The 22,324-nt window shown below is 42.0% G+C and overlaps 1 protein-coding gene across 3 annotated transcripts in view; it reads right to left on the bottom strand.

Annotated features, from left to right (window-relative positions):
* Positions 1 to 22,324, bottom strand: part of KAZN (kazrin, periplakin interacting protein) — a 1,229,956-nt gene that overhangs the window by 937,062 nt on the left and 270,570 nt on the right. For all 3 annotated transcript variants that reach the window (XM_050788146.1, XM_050788155.1, XM_050788173.1), the window contains exon 2: positions 9,099 to 9,256. In XM_050788146.1, the coding sequence (XP_050644103.1) occupies positions 9,099 to 9,256 (158 nt within the window). The remainder of the gene's footprint in view (positions 1 to 9,098; positions 9,257 to 22,324) is intronic.

Here is a 22,324-nt window from a genome sequence, read left to right as displayed (position 1 = left end):
GGGAAAGTGATTTCTTTGTCTACTTTTTCTTTTTATGAACCCCTATCACCACTATTCCGGAGTTAGCCGGCTAAGGAGGGTGAGAGAGGTGAGTCATTGCAGTTGAGGATATCTAAGATCAGCCAGGCACCAGTGCACAATGTACGAGGGCCACCAGTCAAGATGAGCCAAGCCTGTCCATATTAGCAGAATTACCCAGGCAATCCATAGACTCACAGGAAGTATATAACTAGCTGTTGCTTAAAACCACTGTTTGGGGATGGTTTTTTCAGGCAGCAGTCATGGATACAAATCTAAGCCATGATTCTCAGTATCAATTATATCATGAGCTCCCCTTTGTTTTGTACTTTTGGAGGAGAAAAATAAAAGAGGGATTAGACTCAGTAATCCAATACAAGAACATCCATTCTGAAAGCAAGTGTCTGGGCTACTAAGCTGGCCAAAGCAAATGACTTTGGTTCAACTCCCACAGGAATAAGTGAGTACTTAAAATAGCCAGGTCACCATCTCATTATTAAACTACTTTTAAGTGTGATTTATTCAGACACAAGGAATGCAGGAACATGGGTTATTGGTTCAAGTTGGCACCAAGTACTGGCTGTACTCCCAGGTTCAACGTCAGATTTAAATGATGACACTTAGCAACACCGTGCCTCAATTTACCTGGCTACTCTTGTGAGACTGTTTGAGTTTAATATGAATGTATATAAGGATTCCTGTTCTAAGTGTAAGTTTTTTTAAGATTATAATTATATGGCATACATTTGGCTCTCTATTTTCTGACTAATGGATGGGAGCTACAACCTTAAAAAGACACCAAATAATGGATAAGGAAAAAGTCTGATATTGAATTCCATTGTGATGGAAAAAAAATATTGGCAATGAAATTACTTTTCTAATTTTGTCTCATTCAGACTAACATTGGTTTACATTTCCTGAGCGCATGCCACCAGGGAAGAAATGCTTTGTCCATGGATAATCTATGGGTACATAATTGAAAATTGACTATTGGCTAGATTCTATGAGGCTGCTCTTCCGGTAAGTTACTGCAGCCATCACTTCCTCATTTTCTTGTTCAGAACAACTCTACACTTTCCTCGTTTTCCCTTCATCTATCCCACTCCTATGTCTCATGAAGTTCAAACAACTCTTACCCTAGCCTTCTTTTGTGTGTGTCTCTATGTCCCCAGCATCGAGCTAGAAAAGCCTGAGATCCTGGGTCCTCTGTGGACACCAATAGGCAAAGGATTAAAGGATCCTCTGTTTCCAAGGGACCAGCTGGAATTGTTATATTCCCTAAATTAAATGTAAATTTCTGAAAAAATAATTTGCATAGATCTTCTGCAACATCTCAGGGGAGCTATTTCCAATTACCTCATGGGGTACTGCTTAACACACACAACTAAAGTACAAATATAAGCAACAAAGCATGAGACAAGACTTCTCTTTCTCCCTCTCCCTTACACACACACACACACACTCACACTCCTCTCTCTCCATCCCCAGATCTAAGTTTATGTCACGTTCAAAGAGAATGTCTTTGAACTGTTATCTAAATGGGGTCCTGGTACAGTGTTTCTTTAAGACAAATATTAAAATTCAATATTATCTGTTTACTCCCATGTTTATAGTCAGTTGCCCCCAATGAAATCCAAGATCCTTGAGGGCAAGGATTACTCCTTTCATTTTCACTGGTGTTTCCCCCACAGGCTGGCAACACCCCTGGCATATAACAGATGCTCACTGGAAAAAGGAGAAAGTAAGTGAGTGAATAATGAAGGTGTGTCTGGAAAATCAATTATGATCAATTGTAGGACTTCAAATAAAAGTATTCCAAAATCAAAAGAGTTCCATAAATAATTGCAAAGTTAGCCTCGGACCTAAAGTAGGGTTTCTCAATCTCGACACTACTAACATTTGAAGTTGGATAATTCTTTGCTGTGAGCAGCTCTCCTGTGCACCGTAGAAAGTTTAGCAACATCCTTGGCCTCTACCCACTGGATGCTAGGAGCACACTTGCCCCCTGCCAGTCACGACAACTGAAAATATCTCCAGACATTGCCAAATGTCACCTGGTGTGGGAGGGAAGCAAAATTGCTCTGCTTCCTTCTCATCTGGGAGCCACTCATCTAAAGGGTGATGGTGGGATTGGGCATTATTTTGGAAGCCAAGTATTTGCCAGCATCACAATAGACATCATGAAGAAAATGAGATATGTGAGGTAGGGGGGCTGTAATATATTTCATATTCTATTTAAATACTTTTGTAAACCACATTCTTCGAACCTGAACCTTTCTAGGAGTCTGAGAAGGTAGTGTGTAGGTTTAAGAATGTATTGACATATTAAAATTGTCAAAATGTTTTTAGTTATATGAGGTATTCTGTATCTGAAGCCAGCTTTTAATGTTCTTCTTTCTCAAAATTATATACCCCCTTTCTATCTATTTAATAACCCTCAGGAAGCAAATACTCCAAGTCACCATCTACAAGTAGGAAATCAATTACTCTTTCTTTGCGATGGGCTGGATGGAACCATGTAAAAAAGGCTATTTTATTAAAGCTTAATACCTAGTTTTCAAAATAGAGATAATAATACCCAATCTCCTATCCCTCTCATGGCTGAGAAGAAGAGAAAATGCTGGCAAAAGTACTTAGTAAACAGTAAAGTGATCTGCAAATATCAGCTAGGTCCTTCTCTGAGATTCCGCAGCCCCCATGTACGCTGTCGTCAGTATTTATCATGGAGCACTTCAACGTCCAGTTATCCATCTAATCCTGAACCCCTCTGGTGGGGGAGTGGAGGTAGGGGTAAAGTTCTGTCCCTCTCTGTCCCTCTCTGTCCCTAGAACTTAGAGCAGTGCCAAGCTGTGTACTGAGACCCAAGCATGAAGTCCACGCATGCAGCAGGCAGAGTAAATTAATTATTGCCTCCATCTGCAGCAGTGTCTGCCAACATCTACTCCTCCTTCTTGTGGTAATAATACCAGTCTGCACTGCTCACAGTCATGGCGAGACCATCCATCAACAAGCCTACCTGCCCACAGTCAAAGACAGAAGGGTCCAGTGACCCATGACAGATCATTCAGACTCTTCCAAGAATTTGAATCTTGATCAAAGTGACACAGAGAAAGAAAATGGTTAGAGCCAAGTTGTCCCAACCACAGCACCCTGAAACAACTGCTTTTAAGTTTTTGACACCTAAATCTCTATAGCTACCCTCTCTCCTATCTTTTCTGAGATGTAATTCTTTATCTTTTCCTATGACCTACCCCATGTGTTTCTATTAAGTGTTTCCCTGTTAATGTTTATCAGAGCTGGTCTCTGTTGCTGACAATCAGAGAATCCTAACTGAATCCTCACCCCAACCTTCCTTCCATGATTTTGTTAGTATGTCATATCCTGCTCGCTGTAACAGGAACCATCACTTATTAGACAAGCATAAATTCGATTTTATTATCATTTTAAATATTATTAAATTAATGACTCAGTATCAAAAAACGTAACATAAAAGCTCTATAATGTACAAAGTATTCAGTTGGTACAAAAGTAATTGAAGTTTTGCACCAATAAATTCCCGAATTGTCCTCTGGCACTATACAGATCCATGGAAGTTGTACCAATTTGATAGACACTATTCTATTCAAGCATCACTCACCCCAAGTAAGAGGTGCCCCTTTCCTTCAGAATACAATGAATGGAAATCCATCTTTTTTTGGAGTCTCATCTCCAACTCTACCTGTGTCTTAGCACACCAAACACTGAAAGCAACTTTGCACTCTCTGAACATTTTGCTTTATGGATTTTACAAAGGTGACAGAGGTCTCAGGAGGGTCTAACTTTGTCTGTCAACTTAAAAAAACCCTAGACACAAGCTTAACAGAAAAACAGTATTACAATTTTATGTCTTATCCTCCATTTCTTCTCAACAGGAAGGGTGAGTACAGAAATTCTGTAACTGATGGGATTGCATCTAAGCCTGGCAATGCCTGTGGCTTAAAGTTGATTTATCTAAAAACACACACACACACACACACACACACACACACACACACACACACACACACCTTTTAATGACCAAAACTATTGTAGCAGAATGGAAAGAGGGCTTGTGAGAGTTATGTAAAAAACTACAAGCTTTGGACTTGCTGATTTGATAGTTCTGCAACTAAGAATGGAAACTAAGCACTGCTTTTGCAAACTCACAGGGAAAGGATGCGTAATGGAGCACATGGATTATTTGAGGGGATGCGCTAAGACTCCTTTGAATAATCAGCTTATCATTGTAGCTTTTTAGTGAAGGGAACTAAATTCTTCAGCATCCATTTAAGTGTTTCTTTCTCCAATGACTTTTACAAGGTGGAAGCTGATGGGATGAGTAGACTTCAAGACATCCCGGGGTAATTTTCCTAGGAAGAAAGCTTTGCCTATTTTCCCTGGGAAATGTCAGTTTCTTCCCTGCTTGCTAAGGAAGAGAACCCAGGGAGAGAGATCTCATTCTCTCTCCATCATGGTGTTACGTCCCAGAGGATAAGGAAAGCCCACATGTGCGGTACTATTCATAGCCGCAGCCAGCATCTGTGACCTTCTTAAGCCCAGGATTCTGCTGATGTCTCAGTTTGTACAAAGTGAGGGCAAGACATTCTCTAGGGCTAACAAGGTCACATTCGTGGGCATAACCCTGAAGCCAGCTGCAGCTAGAAAGCTCCAGATAACTGCACCAGTGAGAACCACAGAGGCCTACCTTGATCACGGTATCAACTTCAGAAAGAATCTGGAGGGATGCAAAGTGTTAGTAACAGGAGAATCAAATTAAAATGTACTTCTGTAATAGGTGTGAACTGCTCGGTTCCCAAAGCGTCCTTCCCAATGCAAGGTGATGTTGACTTTGGGGCGCTAACCCTCCCTATCTGCCAGGAACCTGAGCCAAGGGTTCCTCTGGTCCACGCTGCACTTCCCCATCTGAGGCCAGGGAGTGTCCAGACAGCTAAAATAGCTGATCATGTTCAATCGGTCCAGTTTTGCCAGAAACCAATTGGAAAGCATAATCATCTGGAAGAGTTTGCTAGACCGCTCTTTTAAAAAGAGAAAAGAAAAACGAAGCCACCCAAATCCTATGCAGTGTCTGATCCTGGCAGGGCTCCCGATCTGCCTCCTGGATGCCAGGTTTCCCTCCTGCTGCTGCTTCCGCTCTTGCTTGGCAAAGGGAAATATAGGCTTTTGGCAAATATGCTTTCCAGTTCCCCGAACACAAATAACAGAAAGAAAGACAGACAAGGAAAGAACAAGAAAGGGAAGGAAGAGAAGGAAGTGAAAAACGCAGAACGTAATTCCACATCTCAGCTAAGATCTATTTTGCCAACCAAAAGAAGGGAAGGCGAGGGAGGGAGGAGGGGAATAGAGTTGAGAGAAGGAGAAAATAGGAGGGGAGGAGGAGAGATGCTGGGTGGGGTGGGGAGAAAAAGGGCAAAGGGAGAAGACAAAGAAAAGCAAAAAGAAAAGGGAAGAGGAAAAAAGGGCAGGAGGAAAAAAGGAGTTTGAAGAGTGAAGCAAATTTCATGTCTTTTCCAACGAACAATTGACTTTGTTCGAGATTTGTTTAGAGATGACAGTTGCGTGGTTTATTTTTATTTTGAAGGGTTTACTTTCATTCTTAGAGATGGACCTCTGAGAAGGGTATACCAATGATTCAGCCTCCCTTAAAGTAAGTTCTTCCTTTTAGTCCCAGCACAGGCCAAGTTTTAAGCAAAGAAGCTACCCACTTCCTGTCCAGACCCAGGCAGCAGCTCTGGGTCAGCAGAGCACAGACTGTCCCCCAGGCACCCTTTGTTCCTCGGCTGGCAGAAGGAAGCCCCTAGGTGCACAGAAAGTTCTCTGCCCTTTAGCACTCAGCCTCCAAGAGGGGGACCTTCCTGCCAACAAACCGATCTTATTATTTTTCCGAGCATTTGTCTCCCCTTAATAAATAATGATATTAGGTCTTTGGGGGGAAAAGGGAGAGAACTGTCAATGAGAGATTTAATTTGCTATAATCAACCCCTCTTAGCATGCGGAGTCACACAGTATGAGTAAAAGAATTAATCTCTACCAGAAAGAATTGCCTCTTCGGTGTTATGAATCTAATCACTTAGGAGGCTGAGTCGGCATTTTGGGTTTAGACAGCGCTCTCAGGAATAAAAGCCACAAGATCAGGTTTCAAATGCGATCTGAATGGCAAACTCCATTGAATTTGGGGGCCTGCAAACTAAAAAGGAAATGGAATGCAAATAGAGGTGCTATGCCTCTTCAGACACCTCCATGCTCGAAACGTTTAGGGGATGAATACATAATTGCAGGCTTTCTGGGCTGCCCATGTGAGGTGCTCCCTTCGCGATTCCATTTTACAGGATGGATTGTCAGGCCTGCCAATCATCTCTGGCTTCCCCATTATACTTGGGAGATGTGTTTGCTCTGTGCACATTGTTTTATAATCCTCAGAGGTGGAATTTCATAGTCCAGCAATGCTTTTGCCTTTGACATTCTCCTAAGCAGGATTTATTGCTTCCAAGACAGATGTGACTTGAATCGATTATGCCTTTTAAGCAGTCACTCTCAAGCAGCCTCCGGGTTCTGTGGAACACTTTTTGCCTGACTTCATTCGACTTGTAAGCTGATGTCAGAGTGTTTCATCATAATCTAATACTATTAAGGGCCCTGTGGGTATGGAACTGAGAGGGCTATTATACCAACCAAGTTCAAGGATGTGGTTACTACCCTTGAAAGGCTTACATCCTGCAACACACAAACCTAAGAGATGTCTATTAATATCATAAAATGCAGACTGAACAAAAGGATGTTCAGATAAGTTATATCTACATTCTATCAGCCTCCCACTGTTGATGAACTTGGTGTATGAAAATGAGTACATTCATTTGTCTTTGGAATTGAGGGAAGAAGCACAGATGGAAAGTAAGTGAAAAGTTAAAGCATGGATGGAAAATAAGTGAATTTGCCCCCAAAATGCCCCATAAAAATTCTTTTTTAAAAAAATGAATTTTTAGGTGCCTACTTCAAAACTCAAAATCACATATCATCCCTGGCCATCCCCAAAACGTTGGGATCCCTTGGCATTTTATAAGCTTGGCAACACTCATCTGAGATAGGAGTAGAATGGAGGACTGGGAGTATCAGGTGACATGATCCCAATTGATCATAACCAAAACACTGTTTCAAAAAGTTAGCAGTTTTGGAAGAAAACCAATCAGAGTGGTATACTAAACTAATCACAACCCACTTCATTCTTTGTTAGTTTAAAAGACAGAAGCAAGGAATCTTGGAATGTTAGGAGGCAAAAGAAACAATGGGGTTTCCACATGACGTTTCTACCTGACCCAGGTAGACACCCACCTTCAGGAAAGAGGAAGAAGATGTAACCCACCTTCCTTTTTAGCATATGACTTAGGAGAATATCCACCATATCCTGCTCCATTTTATCTGGCCATTTAAGGGAGAGCATTCTAGCAGTCATTGATTTGGGATCAGGAGAGAATATGGTAGGAAAATATTCCCACATGATGACCACTTGATAACGGGTATTTTAATCTCATTAAATAAAAAAGGGAAAATTCACTGTCAACACCACGAAGGATGAAGTCTAATGAATTAGGCATTTCGTGGGAGCAAACATTTCCGGAATATTTAACATTTTCGAAATCCAGTTCTAGGCACTAGTAAGCTCAGTTGTGAAGGAGAGGGAAAATATGCACTTTTTTTAGTACCTTAGATTTTGCAAACTGGAGTTTACACACAATGCCTTTTGGGATTCAGTTAGGCAGTTCCCTTGACTGAGGTGCTGGCTCCAGGACTGGGACCAGGCATTTGGAGGAAAGCTAATCCTTTCAAGAACAATTTGCTCTCTTTTATTCAGTAAATTGTTCTAAATTTCCCTTTTTTCTGAGTTTCAAAATTGGCTGTTGTAGCTTCAGAATCCTTCCTTTTTCCACCAGACAGGCTGGGGGAGAGGAGAAGCTGAATGGGCTGTTGATAATGAAGGAAAGCAGGAGAACCGTGAATAGGAATGAAAGGCTTTGCATAATTCGGGCCATCTCAACAGAGGGCCTCAAAAAAATCCCATAGGGCGGCTTCAGGCATTGACAGGTGAGAGACGCACAAAGGCACAGCCAGTTAAAGCCTTATTGGTACAAGACCCAGGCTTCAGGATTGATTTTAAAAATAAAACATAAACCACCACCAGGGTAGAAACAAAAGCAAAGAAACCACAGTTCAAAATCTCTGCTACAGAGCAGAATGCAAGAAACCACCAACCATTCTGACCTCACCAATGCTGAACAGAAAACAAGCTCAGGAAGAAAGCCCCAGGGCAAATGAACGGGGAAATCACCAAACCCACAGAACGTTTCCTGAAACATTTCCCGACACTGAAGAGGTAGGAATGACAATTAGATTTAGTTTGGTTTGGCTTTCCTAACATAGAAAACTATCAATTCTCTTAAAACACCTGCTGTTTGTCTATCAACATGTCTGAAGAGACCCACCAACAAAGCCAGGAGTAGAGAGATTACTTTTAAATATTTCGATAAAATAGTACACAAGGAGAAACCTTGAATAACATCTCAACAATAGCCTACGATGAGCTAAATACCTTCTGTAATAAATTCAGTGCTAGCAAAACCAGTGCTGATGCACTTACGGAGGGGGGGGGGGGTACGGCAAATGCACCAAAATATTCATTACTTACTCAGTAATGTTGTTTGGGACAAGTATTTGCTCTACTCCAAAGCCTTTGCCAGCTTTGATGCCTGCCAAGTTTATATGTAAATGGATTTTCACTTTTCCAAGGCTAATGGGAGATCTGTTAAATTCTCAGAGACAACAAATATACTCTTCTTAAGCTGTATTACTTTGACTTTTTAAAAAGCTATTTTAATACTAAATCCCAAATAAGATATCATCAGAAATCCAATACTCAACATATCCAATCTGTTATAGCGGAAAAACGGGTTTCAATAGGTACAGTGGTTGAACATTTCTGGACAGCTTATGCCAAAAAGAAAAAAAGATTCCACCTGCTCCATAGGGAATTTCTATATTGATCTTTGTACCTGAGCATCCATTAAGAGGTGCCTCATCAATATCATGGAACTCTTCAGAGTCTCCTTCTCAGTGGGTAGAAAAGGGTCTTTGTCCTCCTCCAGTGCCTTCGACTTGGTGACAATGAAATGGGAAATCTGGTCATTGAGGGTGTGCAATGATTGCACAGCTGTGGAAAGAAAGAGAAGGAAAAGTAGAGTCACAACTGGTAACTTTCAAAGAGAAATTGACTAGCAATTTTGAAGGGAAAAGTAAGGGTGTACATACAAAGTCTAAGCCAGGCAGGGATCTAGAACCTGACACATCTATAAATTCCATTAACAAACGTGTTCAGTAACTAACAAACACTTACTGAACACCATTCAAATGCCAAGCCTATATAGAGTGCTTGGGGATACACTTGTGAGCAAAGGCTGACGTGGTACCTACCCTCATGGAGTATCTAGTCCTGTTGGGGAAACTTTAAAAAAAAATCAAGGTGGCAAATAGATACATGAATATGACTTTGTGGTAAGTGTTTATAAACTGCAAAGATTAACAGGGCATGAGGGGACAGCCCTAGACTAGATTTACATTTATGGTAATATAGTTGGCTATTGTACCTCTAAGCAGATGGCCTCTGTCATTAAAGTTTATGAAGGGACAGTGGCCATGTTTTCCAATCAGTGCCACATGTGGGCTGAAAGGATTATTATTTCTCTGTAATTCCCATAGCACTTACCATCTGACGTGTTATAGATTTTAAGATTTTACTTATTATGCTTGTTGCCTCTTGCTCTATTTTCTCTACAATAGACTTGATCACAGCAAAGAGGCTTCTTTTAATCTCTTCACGTACTGTCGTATCCCCAAAAACTAGAACAGCACCTAGCAAATATAAGGTGCTTAATAAATATTGTTGAATTAATTCCTTATATCTCTGTGAATTAATATTTCCTTCCTATGGAATTTCTGTCATTTTCAGGTAAATCTATCCTTTCAAACACCAAATAAGTAGATTCTAGGCATTCTCCATAAAGTCATTGCATTTACCACAATTATGAAGAGAAAAATGTAATTATCAAGGAGCCAATATACAATAGAGGGACTTTGAAGACTTCTGGCTTGGCCATGAGGGTCCAGATTATCCTCTTGCTGTAAATAACTATAAAACTGAACACTATGTTAGAATCAACTATTTTTAGATATTGAACAACACGGGATTGTGATCCTTGAGAAAATAGGAAAAAGCAAGTTGAGTCCTAACATCTCCATGCATTCTGCAAGGAGAGAATTTCCAGACTCCAGCATAGGAAAGAGAAAATCAAAGAGAGCCCCGCAATGTCACTGAATTAAGGAGCTGGAGATGAGGAAGACTAAGTGAGCTAGGATTTCCAGGACAAAGTTCTAAAAGAGCAGGAGGGCTACACCTAGATCTCCAGAGATCTGCAAAGGGGTTGCCTTTGAGTTGTTGGCTGAATATCAATCCTGTGTCTGGGCAGGATAAAACTCTACATGACCAGGCAAGAAAAACTTGCAGGAGAGAACAGTTACAGGGGAGCTGCAGGCCAAATAATTCCAGAGATCACGTGTCCATAAATTGTTGACATGCTCACCAGCCAAAGAGGAAGAATTTGGGTGGAATACAGGACACATTCATTAGAGACTCCAGAAGGGCCAGGGTTTAGAAATTAAGCAAAATGATTCCTAGAATAAAGGCTATTCCAGGCCCATCCAAAAAGAGCTTATAAGTAAGCCTTGAAAGAGCTGAACTGATCTGCAAGTAACTAAAATACCTGCCAAAAAATTAGCATTTCTACAGAAGTGTAACAAAATATAGTACCCCAAAATGTAAAATTCATAATGCTTATGATTCCATAAAAAATTACCAGACATACAAAAAAGCAAGAAAATGTGACTAATAGCTTGGAGAAAAATCAGTATACAGAAACAAACCCAGAAATAACAGAAGTGATAGTATTAGCAAACATGGCTATTCAGACAGCTACTAAAAATATACTTTGCTTATTCAAGGTTGTAAAATAAAACATGACTATAATAAAGAGAAAAGTAGAATATTTAAATCAGAACCAAATGGAACCTCTAGGGATGAAAAATGCAGTATCTGAAATGGAATTCTCATTGGATGAGATTAATAGCAGATTAGACGACACAGAAGAAAAGATCAGTGAACCTGAAATCATAGCAATAAAATTACCCAAAATAAATTAGTGACAATGTAAGGCTGTAAAGCTAATGTATATCTAATTGGAGTCTCGCTGGCAGAGATGGGGAGGACAGGGAAACAGAAACAGTAGTTGAAGAACTAAAATTATATTAGTCTGTTCTCACACTGCCATGAAGAAATACCGGAGACTGGGTAATTTATAAAGGAAAGAGGTTTAATTGACTAATAGTTCCGCATGGCTGGGGAGGCCTCAGGAAACTTACAATCATGGCAGAAGGCACCTCTTCACAGGGCGGCAGGAGAGAGAATGAGTGCCACCAGGGGAAATACCAGATGCTTAGAAAACCATCAGATCTCCTGAGACTCACTCATTATGATAAGAACAGCATGGAGGTAACCGCCCCCATAACCAAATTACCTCCACAGGGTCCCTCCTACGACACGTGGAGATTATGGGAACTACAATTCAAGATGATATTTGTGTGGGGACACAGCTAAACCCTATCAAAAATGAACAATTTTTCCCATATTTGATAAAAACTATAAACCTACAAGAATCTCAATAAATTCTAAGCAGGATGAACACAGACAAGGTTGCAACAAGGCATATTATAATCAAATTACTAAACACACACACACACACACACACACACACACACACACACACAATGAAAATAAGAACATCTTAAAATCAACCAGAGAAAAAAGCCATGTTACATTTAGGGACCAAAAAACAATGTCAGGCTTCTAATCGGAATCTATGCAAACCAGGAGACAAAAAAGTGACATTTGGAAAGTACTGAAAGCAAAAAAACTTGCCAACCGAAATTGCCAATGTACAGTTCTATAACCAACAATATCTTTCAAAAACGAAGGTGACTTTTTTAGATAAACAAAAGCTGAGAGAACTCATCACTAGCAGATTTGCACTAAAAGAAATAAAGAAATGTCTTGAGGCAGAAGGAAAAGAACATTAGGTAGAAACTTCTATTTACAAAAATCAAAAAAGAATGCTTGCAAAGAGAAATGTGTGAGTAGCATAAACATGTTTTCTTTCTCATCTTTTAATTCATTTAAATGATAATTGATGGTTTAAAGCAACAACAATAATATCCTGTGGGGTTGATAACATACATAGAGCAAAATATATGACAATAACAGCACGAAGAATAAGCAGGTGCCAATGGAAGCATATTGTCCTTTATTTATTTATTTATTTATTTATTTATTTATTTATTTATTTTTGAGATGGAGTCTCATTCTGTCACCCAGGCTGGGTACAGTGGCCTGATCTCGGCTCACTGCAACCTCCGCCTCCCGGGTCCAAGCGATTCTCCTGCCTCAGCTTCCTGAGTAGCTGGGACTACAGGCATGCACCACCACGTCTGGCTAATTTTTGTATTTTTAGTAGAGACAGTGTTTCACCATATTGGCCAGGCTGGTCTCGAACTCCTGACTTCGTGATCTGCCCACCTCAGCCTCCCAAAGTGCTGGGATTACAGGCATGAGCCACTGCACCCGGCCTAAGGTTCAGATCTTATACATAAAGTGGTATAATATTATTCGAAGGTAGACTGTGTTAAAGATGGATATTGTAAATCCTCGATTAATCCCTAAAAAAATTAAACAAATAATAAATAAATAGAAGATGGGTTTTGAATCATGGAGAATCAAACTTGGAGGACTGAGCATAGAATGGCAACTATAGGCCATAGGGTAGGGAGAATACCAGATATGACATCAGAGCTATGCCTCGTTGCATGGGAAGACTCCGCAATCCTTTCCTTGGCTAGAGGACAGCTTGGCTAAAACAGAGAAGGATGGACTAGAAAGAATGTGGCCTGATTCTTGCTTAGCCTGAATTCCCATTCTCCACTGGAGGTGGTTAGAAACACGCAGACAGATTTGGGGATCTGAAAACGGAAGTTCCCTAACATCTCATACCCTGCCCTGGGCAGCTGTGGCAGCTGATATTGGAGTGGAAATGGTGACCCCGTGACATTTTAAGTTAGAATTTGAGATAGCTCTACCACCCTACACTCTCATTGCTTCACTGCCAGTCTTGCGTACTGTTGAGCAACTGGGAATGATGATATCTCAACCTAGTCCAGAAACGGCCAGAGAGAGATTCATGGACAAGATATACATCCCAGGACAAGATAATACATAAGCCCTCTGAGAACCCAAGGAGAAAGGAAAGAGAAAGGGTAGGGGGAATTTATTTGATTTACTCAGAAGATACTCACTTTTAAACCAGAAGCGACTGAGTTATCCTAAGTGGAAATATGTGCTCCACATCTAAATTGAGTTCCACCATACAAAGTTAAAAACAATACCACCTGACTTTTAAGCATTGTGACTATACATTTTAAACTTCTGTGTATATCCCCTGTATGTTATCTGTAAACACGAAGGTTAGGACACGCTGAGCCACGAGGAGAAGAGCTGGCAAGGGCATCGAAATAACCTACCCGTGGTCTACGACCAATCTTTCCTCAATTGATGCCTTATTTTCCTCCACCATCCTGCCTTCCCTTCCCCAAACTCCCAATACACAGACTCAATGTTCTTAGCAAGCCTTCTTCCCCAATCTTTCTGAGAGTACCCCGGTTCCCAAGTCCTTTGCTTATACATACACAGACATTACTAGTAACAAAACTCCTTATGCCGGTTCTTGGAAGAGAGGAGTTACTGTCTTTGCTTTTCACTCTAAGTAGGCTAGTGGATTTGGGGTTCTCAAAATGCATTTATTACAACTTGTTTTTTTCTTTTGCATCCATAGATTGCTCACATACAGTACAACTCGTTCTGTCCTTGTTCCGGAAAATTGAGGCTTAATCACCAAAACATGCCCTAAGTTTCGCTTTGTTCTAAACACAAAAGACAAATTGAAGGAGTTAAGCACCTCCTTCTCTGCTCAAAGAACAGAGAAATTTCATGAGAGAACTTATCACATTGTACTGTAATTGCTTAAGAATCCATCCGTGGGCTCACGCCTGTAATCCCAGCACTTGGGGAGGCTGAGGCGGGTGGATCACAAGGTCAGGAGATCAAGACCATCCTGGCTAACACAGTGAAACCCCATCTCTACTAAAAATACAAAAATTTAGCCAGGTGTGGTGGCGGGTGCCTGTAGTCCCAGCTACTTGGGAGGGTGAGGCAGGAGAATGGGGTGAACCCGGGAGGCGGAGCTTGCAGTGAGCTGAGATCGCGCCACTGCACTCCAGCCTGGGTGACAGAGCGAGACTCCGTCTCAAAAGGAAAAAAAAGAATCCATCCGTGGTAGATTGAATTATTGGTTCAAACACTGCACCTCTCTAAACCAGTGCCTACAGAGTCCTCCCTAGTGACCCTCCCGTGGGAGAAACATTCTTCCTACCTTCACTGATGTTAGGTTTTGCCATATGACTTGCTTTGGCTAATTAAACGTGAGCAGACACGAGCTAGACCATGCCCAAGCTGAATCTTTAAGAAACATCATGTGACCCCTACTTACCCCTCAGTTTTCCCACCTGTACAGAGTTGCTCTGCAAATTAGAGACAGACTGTATAAAGCACATGTCACAGTACCTGCCACATGATAAGCATGTAAAAAAATGTTAACTATTAGATTATCATTCCAGTTTGTACCTCAAATCTTTAACGTGCTGATATTAACTAATTGTGCTGTTTATAATTGAGATTATTTTTTAACTCCTTATTATATAAATGAGCCAAAGATGGCCTCTATATATTGGCCCCTTGGTTATTTATTTCTTTTTCGCAGGCTCACCCCTGCTAGCTCACAAGCCCACCAGAAACAAACTCAAATTTTTCCACATCTAATTGCTTTAAACATAGCTCAAATAAGCAGATGTTTAGCCATTTAGAGCCTGTCTGCCTTGTATAATCTGCAAAGCTGCTCCCAATACCTGTTAGCCATAGACAGGCTAAGCCCTGAGCCATAAAGACCCCAAACATCTGCCCTTCAATGCTTCCTGTCCCGGAGGCTCTCAAGGTGCTACTGAGCAACATCGTGTTGACACGTAGGTTCCCTCTCTACTCCCCATCTCCCTGGGGTTGCCTTGCCCTCCGCCCTCCTTTCCTTCTGAGTGTGGACCTCCAGCACCTCTGGACAGTTTCCCACTGTGGAGAACTTCCCTTCTTGCAAGCCTGTCAAAGCATTTCCCAATAAAGCTTGTGTGTGCTACCACCATCTTTTCACCAGCCCCCAAATCCTGTGACCTCCCTATACCACCCATTTGTCTGTTCAAAGTGTACCCCCAGTTACAACTTGTTCAGGGCTCGAACTCATTGAAAACATAATTAATGCAAGTCGAATATGTGGAAGTAATGATATCGAAGAGGAATGCCTTTTCCCGCTTGTTTCTATGTACAGACCAAATCTTCAAGGCTGATCGCCCTGCGTTAGGTTGTGTAATGGACATTTTATGTTTCTGTCTGGTTAGCATCTATTTCCCTCTTCTTCTAATAAAAGCAGCTCTCTTCTCATTTTGTAGAAACATTCTTCCCATGTGTGGTTTATTTAGGGCTGATTCCACTCCCAAGTCCCAGAGGTGGGCACATGGTCCAGGCCTGGCCAATCCAAACATTTCATCTCTTTGGCAACAGTGGTTGGTTCAGCACAGGACATGTGAACCAAATGCAGCCAAACAGACTTACTCTCAGGACTATTTGAGAGAACTATTGAGAAAGAGATAGGCTCCTCAAGTTGGGCGAGGGACTGCAAAGCCCACCAGCTGTTCCACATTTATAACAATTTACCAACCCCAACGGTAAAAGAGAGGCTAGCTATCTCTTTCTCAATAGTTCTGGCAAATAGTCCTGGGATTCAATCCGCTTGGCTGTGTGGCCTCTTTTTCAATTGGGATTGGTAAACTGGTAGAACCGTGGAGCAGCTGGCGGGCTTTGTAGTCATCACTCGAGGAACTCTTGCCTGAGAATAAAACCAATTGAGTAAATGGAGGTAAGTGGAGCTGAGAGACAGGGAAAGTGGTCCTTGAAGACATCGTTGTAGCGCAGGATTCAGCCACGGACTTCTCAGTTAAGTAGGTCAGTAAATGCCCTTCTTTTCTTTAGCCCATCTGAGTTAGGTTTCTATCATTTGCAATCAGGAAGTCCTGATTACTATAAAGATGCTTGTACTCTTTCTGCCCTGCAATAGTTATTGGTGTGGTTATTTCTTGAATGTCTGCCTCCCTCTATTGTACATTAAAGATAATCTTAAATATTTTGCTACTCCTCCTCTTGAGAAATAGGGTCAAAATCCCCTCCTCGTGAGTCTGGCTGGCCTTAGTGACAAGGTTGTCCCACAGTAAGTGGCAGAAGTGGTGCTCTGGGATTTCTAAGGCTAAGTCATGAGAGGCCTTGCAGCTTCTGCCCATGACTCCTGGAATGCTCCTTCTGGGAGAAGCTGCCATATAAGAAGTCTGAGGAACCTGAGACTGCCATACTTGGAGGAAGGCCACACTCTCAGACAGCATGGAGAAGGAGATGCCCAGCCATCCTCAGCTTTCTAACTATCCAGTCCAGGTGCCAGACACACGAATGAAAAAGTCATCTTGAATATTCCAATCCCAGAAGGTGCAATAAAGAGAAGGGCCAAGAAATCCAGCCATCCGCCATCACCGAGGCCCTTGCCATGGCACCAGCCATCTCAATGATTCAAGTCATCCCAGATGAGGCCACAGCCACTATGGAGCCTAGATGAGCTCCTCCCTGTGCAATACCCAAATTCCTGGCCCACAAAGCTGAGAACATAATAAGGTATTGATTTGCATCGCCTAGTTTTGGAGTGTTTTTTTACACAGCAATAGATAACAGAACAGATAACTGTATCACCCTCATGGAACACACTTTAAATTGTAAGTTCCATGATTTTTTCAGTGAATAGTATTTTTTCAGTGAATCATTGTATCCCCAGATTTAAGCATAGGACCTGGTACATAATAGTGCTCGAACAAATAAATATTTGCCCAAAAGGGAAAAAAAGAACAAATCAATGAAGAAATGAAGGAAAAAGCCAACTCCACTCCACTTTGTCCCCTCCCTCTGCCCCATCATCCTAGAATCATATGGTATGCACATTCTTCGTCATTTGGCCTATCGTCATTGCAACTAAATAGTGCTGTTCTTAAAATGTATGATGGATGACAAAAATGAAGAACCATATATATGCTTTCTTACCTACTTGAGTTTAGGAAATTGAGTCATAAAAACCAGTTTATTTGGTTGGTTGTTTTGAATGTGAAATGATGTTCAATTTATTTCATGTTATTTTGGTCTACAAATTTAAAGAAACATATTTCTGTGGTAGGCTTATTTATATGAAGTGCTCATTCCAATTTCACTGTACATTAATGAATATTTAGGTTACAGATAAGAATGGCACATTCATGAGTTGGCAGAGAAAAAAAATGACACGCTTCAACATTTTGGGTCATTAGCACAAACAGAAGGTACACAGACAATTTCTTAATGTTTCCAGAATAGAAATAACAGCTTACCATACTTTGCTTCTGTCTTATGGATGAGATGAAGTATAGCACATGAAATAATAATAATATGACCCTAAAGTCTCATTTTATGCAGACGAGTCCAGATGTCACTGAGATGGGCTATTATACGTTTTTATAGAAAAATATACCAGATGAGTCATATCATGGGGCACAGCCTTGCCGCAAGAAGCTCCATGGATTTTATGATCTTGTCATTTATATGGTCCATAGATATGAACTAATGACCAAATTTATCTCCGCATGTTAAACAATCTTTGCTTTCGTGTATCTCAAATTCTATGATGTATTTTGCATTAAAACGCTCACAGGTTTCCAGTTCTTGCTTTAATATGGTCTCATTAAATAAATGAAGCCTAAATAATTCAGATTTTTTCCCCCATTATTATAATAAAATTCATCCTATAAATCAAAAGTTGATGCTGGAGGCAAGGATGTGGAGAAATGGGAACCCACACAGGTTGCTGGTGGGAATGTAAAATGGTCCAGCCACTATGGAAAACAGCTTGGCAATTCCTCAGTAAGTTGAACACAGAATTTCCTTATGAGCCAGGAATTTACTCTTAGGCATATAAGCAAAAGAACTGAAAACAAGTGTTCTAGCAAACACTCGCACATGAGTATTCACAAAAGCACTATTCATAGCAGCCCAAGGTAGAAACAACCCAAATTCTCATCACCTGACACATGGACAAACAAAATGTGGTATATCCATACGATGGAATACTATTCAGCTATACAATAGGAACGAAGTGCTGCTGCACGCTAGCAAGTGGATGAACCTAGAAAACTTTATGCTAAATGAAAACCAGACACAAAAGACCACACATTGTAATTCCATTTTTAAGAACTGTACAGAGGGCCAGGAGCGGTGGCTCACACCAGAATCCCAGCACTTTGGGAGGCTGAGACGGGTGGATCACGAGGTCAGGAGTTTGAGACCAGCCTCACCAACATGGTGAAACCCCATCTTTACTGAAAACAGAAAAATCAGCTGGGCATGGTGGCAGGCACCTGTAATCCCAGCTACTGAGGAGGCAGGAGAATCGCTTGAACCCAGGAGGTGAAGGTTGCAGTGAGCTGAGACTGTGCCATTGCACTCCAGCCTGGGTGACAGAGTGAGACTCTGTCGCAAAAAAAAAAAACAAAAAATGTACAGAATAGGCAAATCCATAGAAGCAGAACATAGGATTAACTGCTTAATGTGTACAGGGTTTCCTTTCGTGGTGTTAAAAAGGTTCTGGAACTAGATAGTGGTGATGGTCATACAACACCGTGAAGGTACTAAATGCCACTGGATTATATACTTTAAAGTAGTTAAAATGGTAAATTTCATGCTACGTGCATTTTACCACAATTTTTTTTAAGTTGATACTAAAACATCTTGCAAGAATCAGACATTGGAGTGGTCTCTGGCATGTAAGGATACCACTGCTGACTCCACAAGTGGGATTTATCTTCTGGTGGGATCAGGGCAGAGCCACACTTTTTTTTTTTTTTTTTTTTTTTTTTTTAATTTGACCCAGTGAAAAAGTCATAACTTACAAGACCAGTCAGGTTTAAAAGTAGGTAAAGAAACAAACCGTTAGAACCACAGATTCAAAATCAATTTACCACCCTTTTAAACGGACAGATTTGCAGGAGAACCAGAGTTACACTGTGAACAAAACCACCATGTGTGGCTGTAAGTCCCAGCCAGGTGGTGCCTGAATTGGGCTCTAGTTGAGCCTGTGGGGTTTGAGAGCTGATGAACTGCAAAGCCAGGAAGGGCCACAGTGAGTTGTGAGGCAGGCATGTGGTTCAGATCCACACCTTGGAGGATCAATGTGGCTCCAATTTTAGAAAGCCAAGCCCGTGTTCAGAAAGAAGCTTGGGGGAGGTCCAGCCTGCCACAGCCTGTGGAAGAAAGCGCACCTCTTTGAGAGACGTGGCTAAGGGCATGCATGAGCTTTTGGGGTCAGATTTCCTGAGTTCGAATCCTGCCTCCATCTGCTATTAGCTGTGTCTAATAGCTGTTGGGAAGTGACTTCATCTTCTTGGGTATCACTTTTCTCTCTGTCACATGGAGACAAAGCCATATTTACTTGATAGGAATGAGTATTAACCTAAGTAATGTAACTGAAGCACTTAGTACGTAAAGCCTGGCCCGGAGTTACTCAGTGATGATACCCAGCTATCATTATCCCAACCATTACTTATGGCCATTGCCTTATTCCCATGGGCCTCCAGCAGGTCTACTTGTGACATGACTGCTAGGGTGACCCTGCTGCAGGGGACAGTTCTTAGGGATGGACACTCTAGGTAGCATTGGTAGCTCACTGGGAATCAGCCCCTGCCTGTGCTCACAGCCCTGTGTGTGCTCAACCCAGTACAGCATCCTCTTCACTCCACTCCCGTTGACTGGGCACCACCAAATTGTCCAGAGGTAGGAAATTGGAGCTGAGGCACCCAGTGAGGCTACTCAGCTGGACATATAACATGGAAACTCTGCGGGAATGGACAGCCACATTCTAGTGGGCAGTCTGGATGTGGGAAAGACAGCTGGAGAGATGACAAGAGAAGGGAAGGAAGGGGAGGGGAGGGGAGAGAAGAGGAGAGAGAAGAGAGAGAAGGACGTGATAAGGACCCAGAGGGCAATACGTAGCAGAGACAGAGCCTGTTTCTTTCTTGTCCTTGGTTTCCATCCACCGGGAGACCCAGCTGTCTCCTGCCCTGACCCCTTGTGATAAATTCCCTTCTTCTCCTTAAGCCAGCTTCCTTTGGTTTCTGTTACCTGTACCGAGTAAACGCTACTTAATACGAGTCCCACAGCTGATGTCTTTTTACTACTTAGGACAAATGCCTTTTATTTCTCGAGACTTTCAGACTACAGATGAACTCTGCTATTTACTTAGGTTAATATTTTCCATGCCCTGCTCAGAGGGGGGGTGACAGTAACAACATCAACACCCCCGCTACTAATGGCAGCTACTATTTATTAAGCATTTACTGAATATCAAGCACCATGCTGAGTGGCTTGCATGCGTCACTGCATTTCCTTGTCACACCACCCAGCTTTAGATATTACAGGCTCTGTCCTTCTGTTGAGGAAATAGAGTCTTGATGGTTTCAGGAACTTGGGCACAGCTACACAGCCTCATACCTGTGAAGGGCTCTATGGCCCTCTGGTTCTCCCTGCTGGACTGAATTGGAAGCTTCTAGCTGGGCTGAAGAATGTGACAATCCATTGCCACACTAAATCTATGAATCTATGATTCTAACAGTTTTGTACTCAAGTCACACAGTCCTATAGCCTGTAACGTGCAGCATCATCTCCATCCACTGTTGCCATGAGGAAGCTGGCTGCTTGTCAATCCCGCCACATCCTTCAAAGTCAGCAAAAAGGACCACCTCTAATGGAACACAGCCCTGAGCACTATCATGCAACTGAAGAGCAGACAAGTGTCAATTTGCAGAGATAATAAACACTTTCACGTCCAGCGTCTCCCTCTGTGCATCCCAGAACTCCATAAAGAACTCTGCACCGCTCTGCCTTCCTGCCTAGATGGGATCTAACCATGCCTTGTTCCACGGGCTGTCCAAACAGCTTCCCTTTTCTTTCCTGGTAGGTTCCCAGCATCACCAAGGCCAACTCCACTTTGACCCAAAAGAAGCTGCAAGAAAATGCGTTACAATAAAGTTGCCCTGTGAGAAGTGGATTCTGACAAAATCATGCAGGCAGCGACTTGCCTGGGCATAATACATGAATTTTCATTTGAATGTCTTGTCCGGTAAAGACTGCAACAAGGAAATGGGCTTTGGCTCGAGGAAGAGGAAACGGCGCCAAGGACGTGTCAACCTTACAGTGACAGAAGATTATATCGTGTAACTGAGGCCCTGATGGGACGTGCTTGCCATTGGAAAGAGACTAACTTGACTCCTGGAACCAATTAATTTCCAGAAAAGCTGGGAGGCCATGGCGTTTGGCGGCTGAGTGTAGTTCAGACCTGAGAGGCACCCAGTGGCTGGGTCGTCTGGCTCCCAGTTTTGTCTGGACTTTTCCTACCATTTCAGTCTTTATCTCCACCCCAAGCCTTTCACTTCCTTGCTCCCTGCCCTTCCTAACTTCTCTAAATTCCATTTTCCAGATGTTCTCAGATTCCATCCTTGTTTTTTGTTTTGTTTTGTTTTGTTTTGTTTTGAGACAGAGTTTCTCTCTTTTACCCAGGCTGGAGTGAAGTGGCAAGATCTCGGCTCACTACAACCTCCAAGATCTCAGCTCACTACAACCTCCATCCCCAGGGTTCAAGCAATTCTCCTGCCTCAGCCTCTCTAGTAGCTGGGATTATAGGTGTCTGCCACTAAGCCCGGTTAATTTTTATAGTTTTAGTAGAGACGGGGTTTCCCCATGTTGGCCAGGTTGGTCTCGAACACCTGACCTCAGGTGATCCACCTGCCTTGGCCTCCCAGAGTGCTGGGATTACAGACATGAGCCACCGCGCCTAGCCTCCATCCTTGTATTTAGTCCACAGGGCTTAGCCTTGATTTTTAAATTAGACTACTGGTAACCCAAGCC

This window comes from Macaca thibetana, chromosome 1, assembly GCF_024542745.1.
Source record: "Macaca thibetana thibetana isolate TM-01 chromosome 1, ASM2454274v1, whole genome shotgun sequence".
NCBI lineage: Eukaryota > Metazoa > Chordata > Mammalia > Primates > Cercopithecidae > Macaca > Macaca thibetana.
Note: the sequence above shows the minus strand (reverse complement) of the source record. Positions and strands in the feature narration are given on the sequence as shown.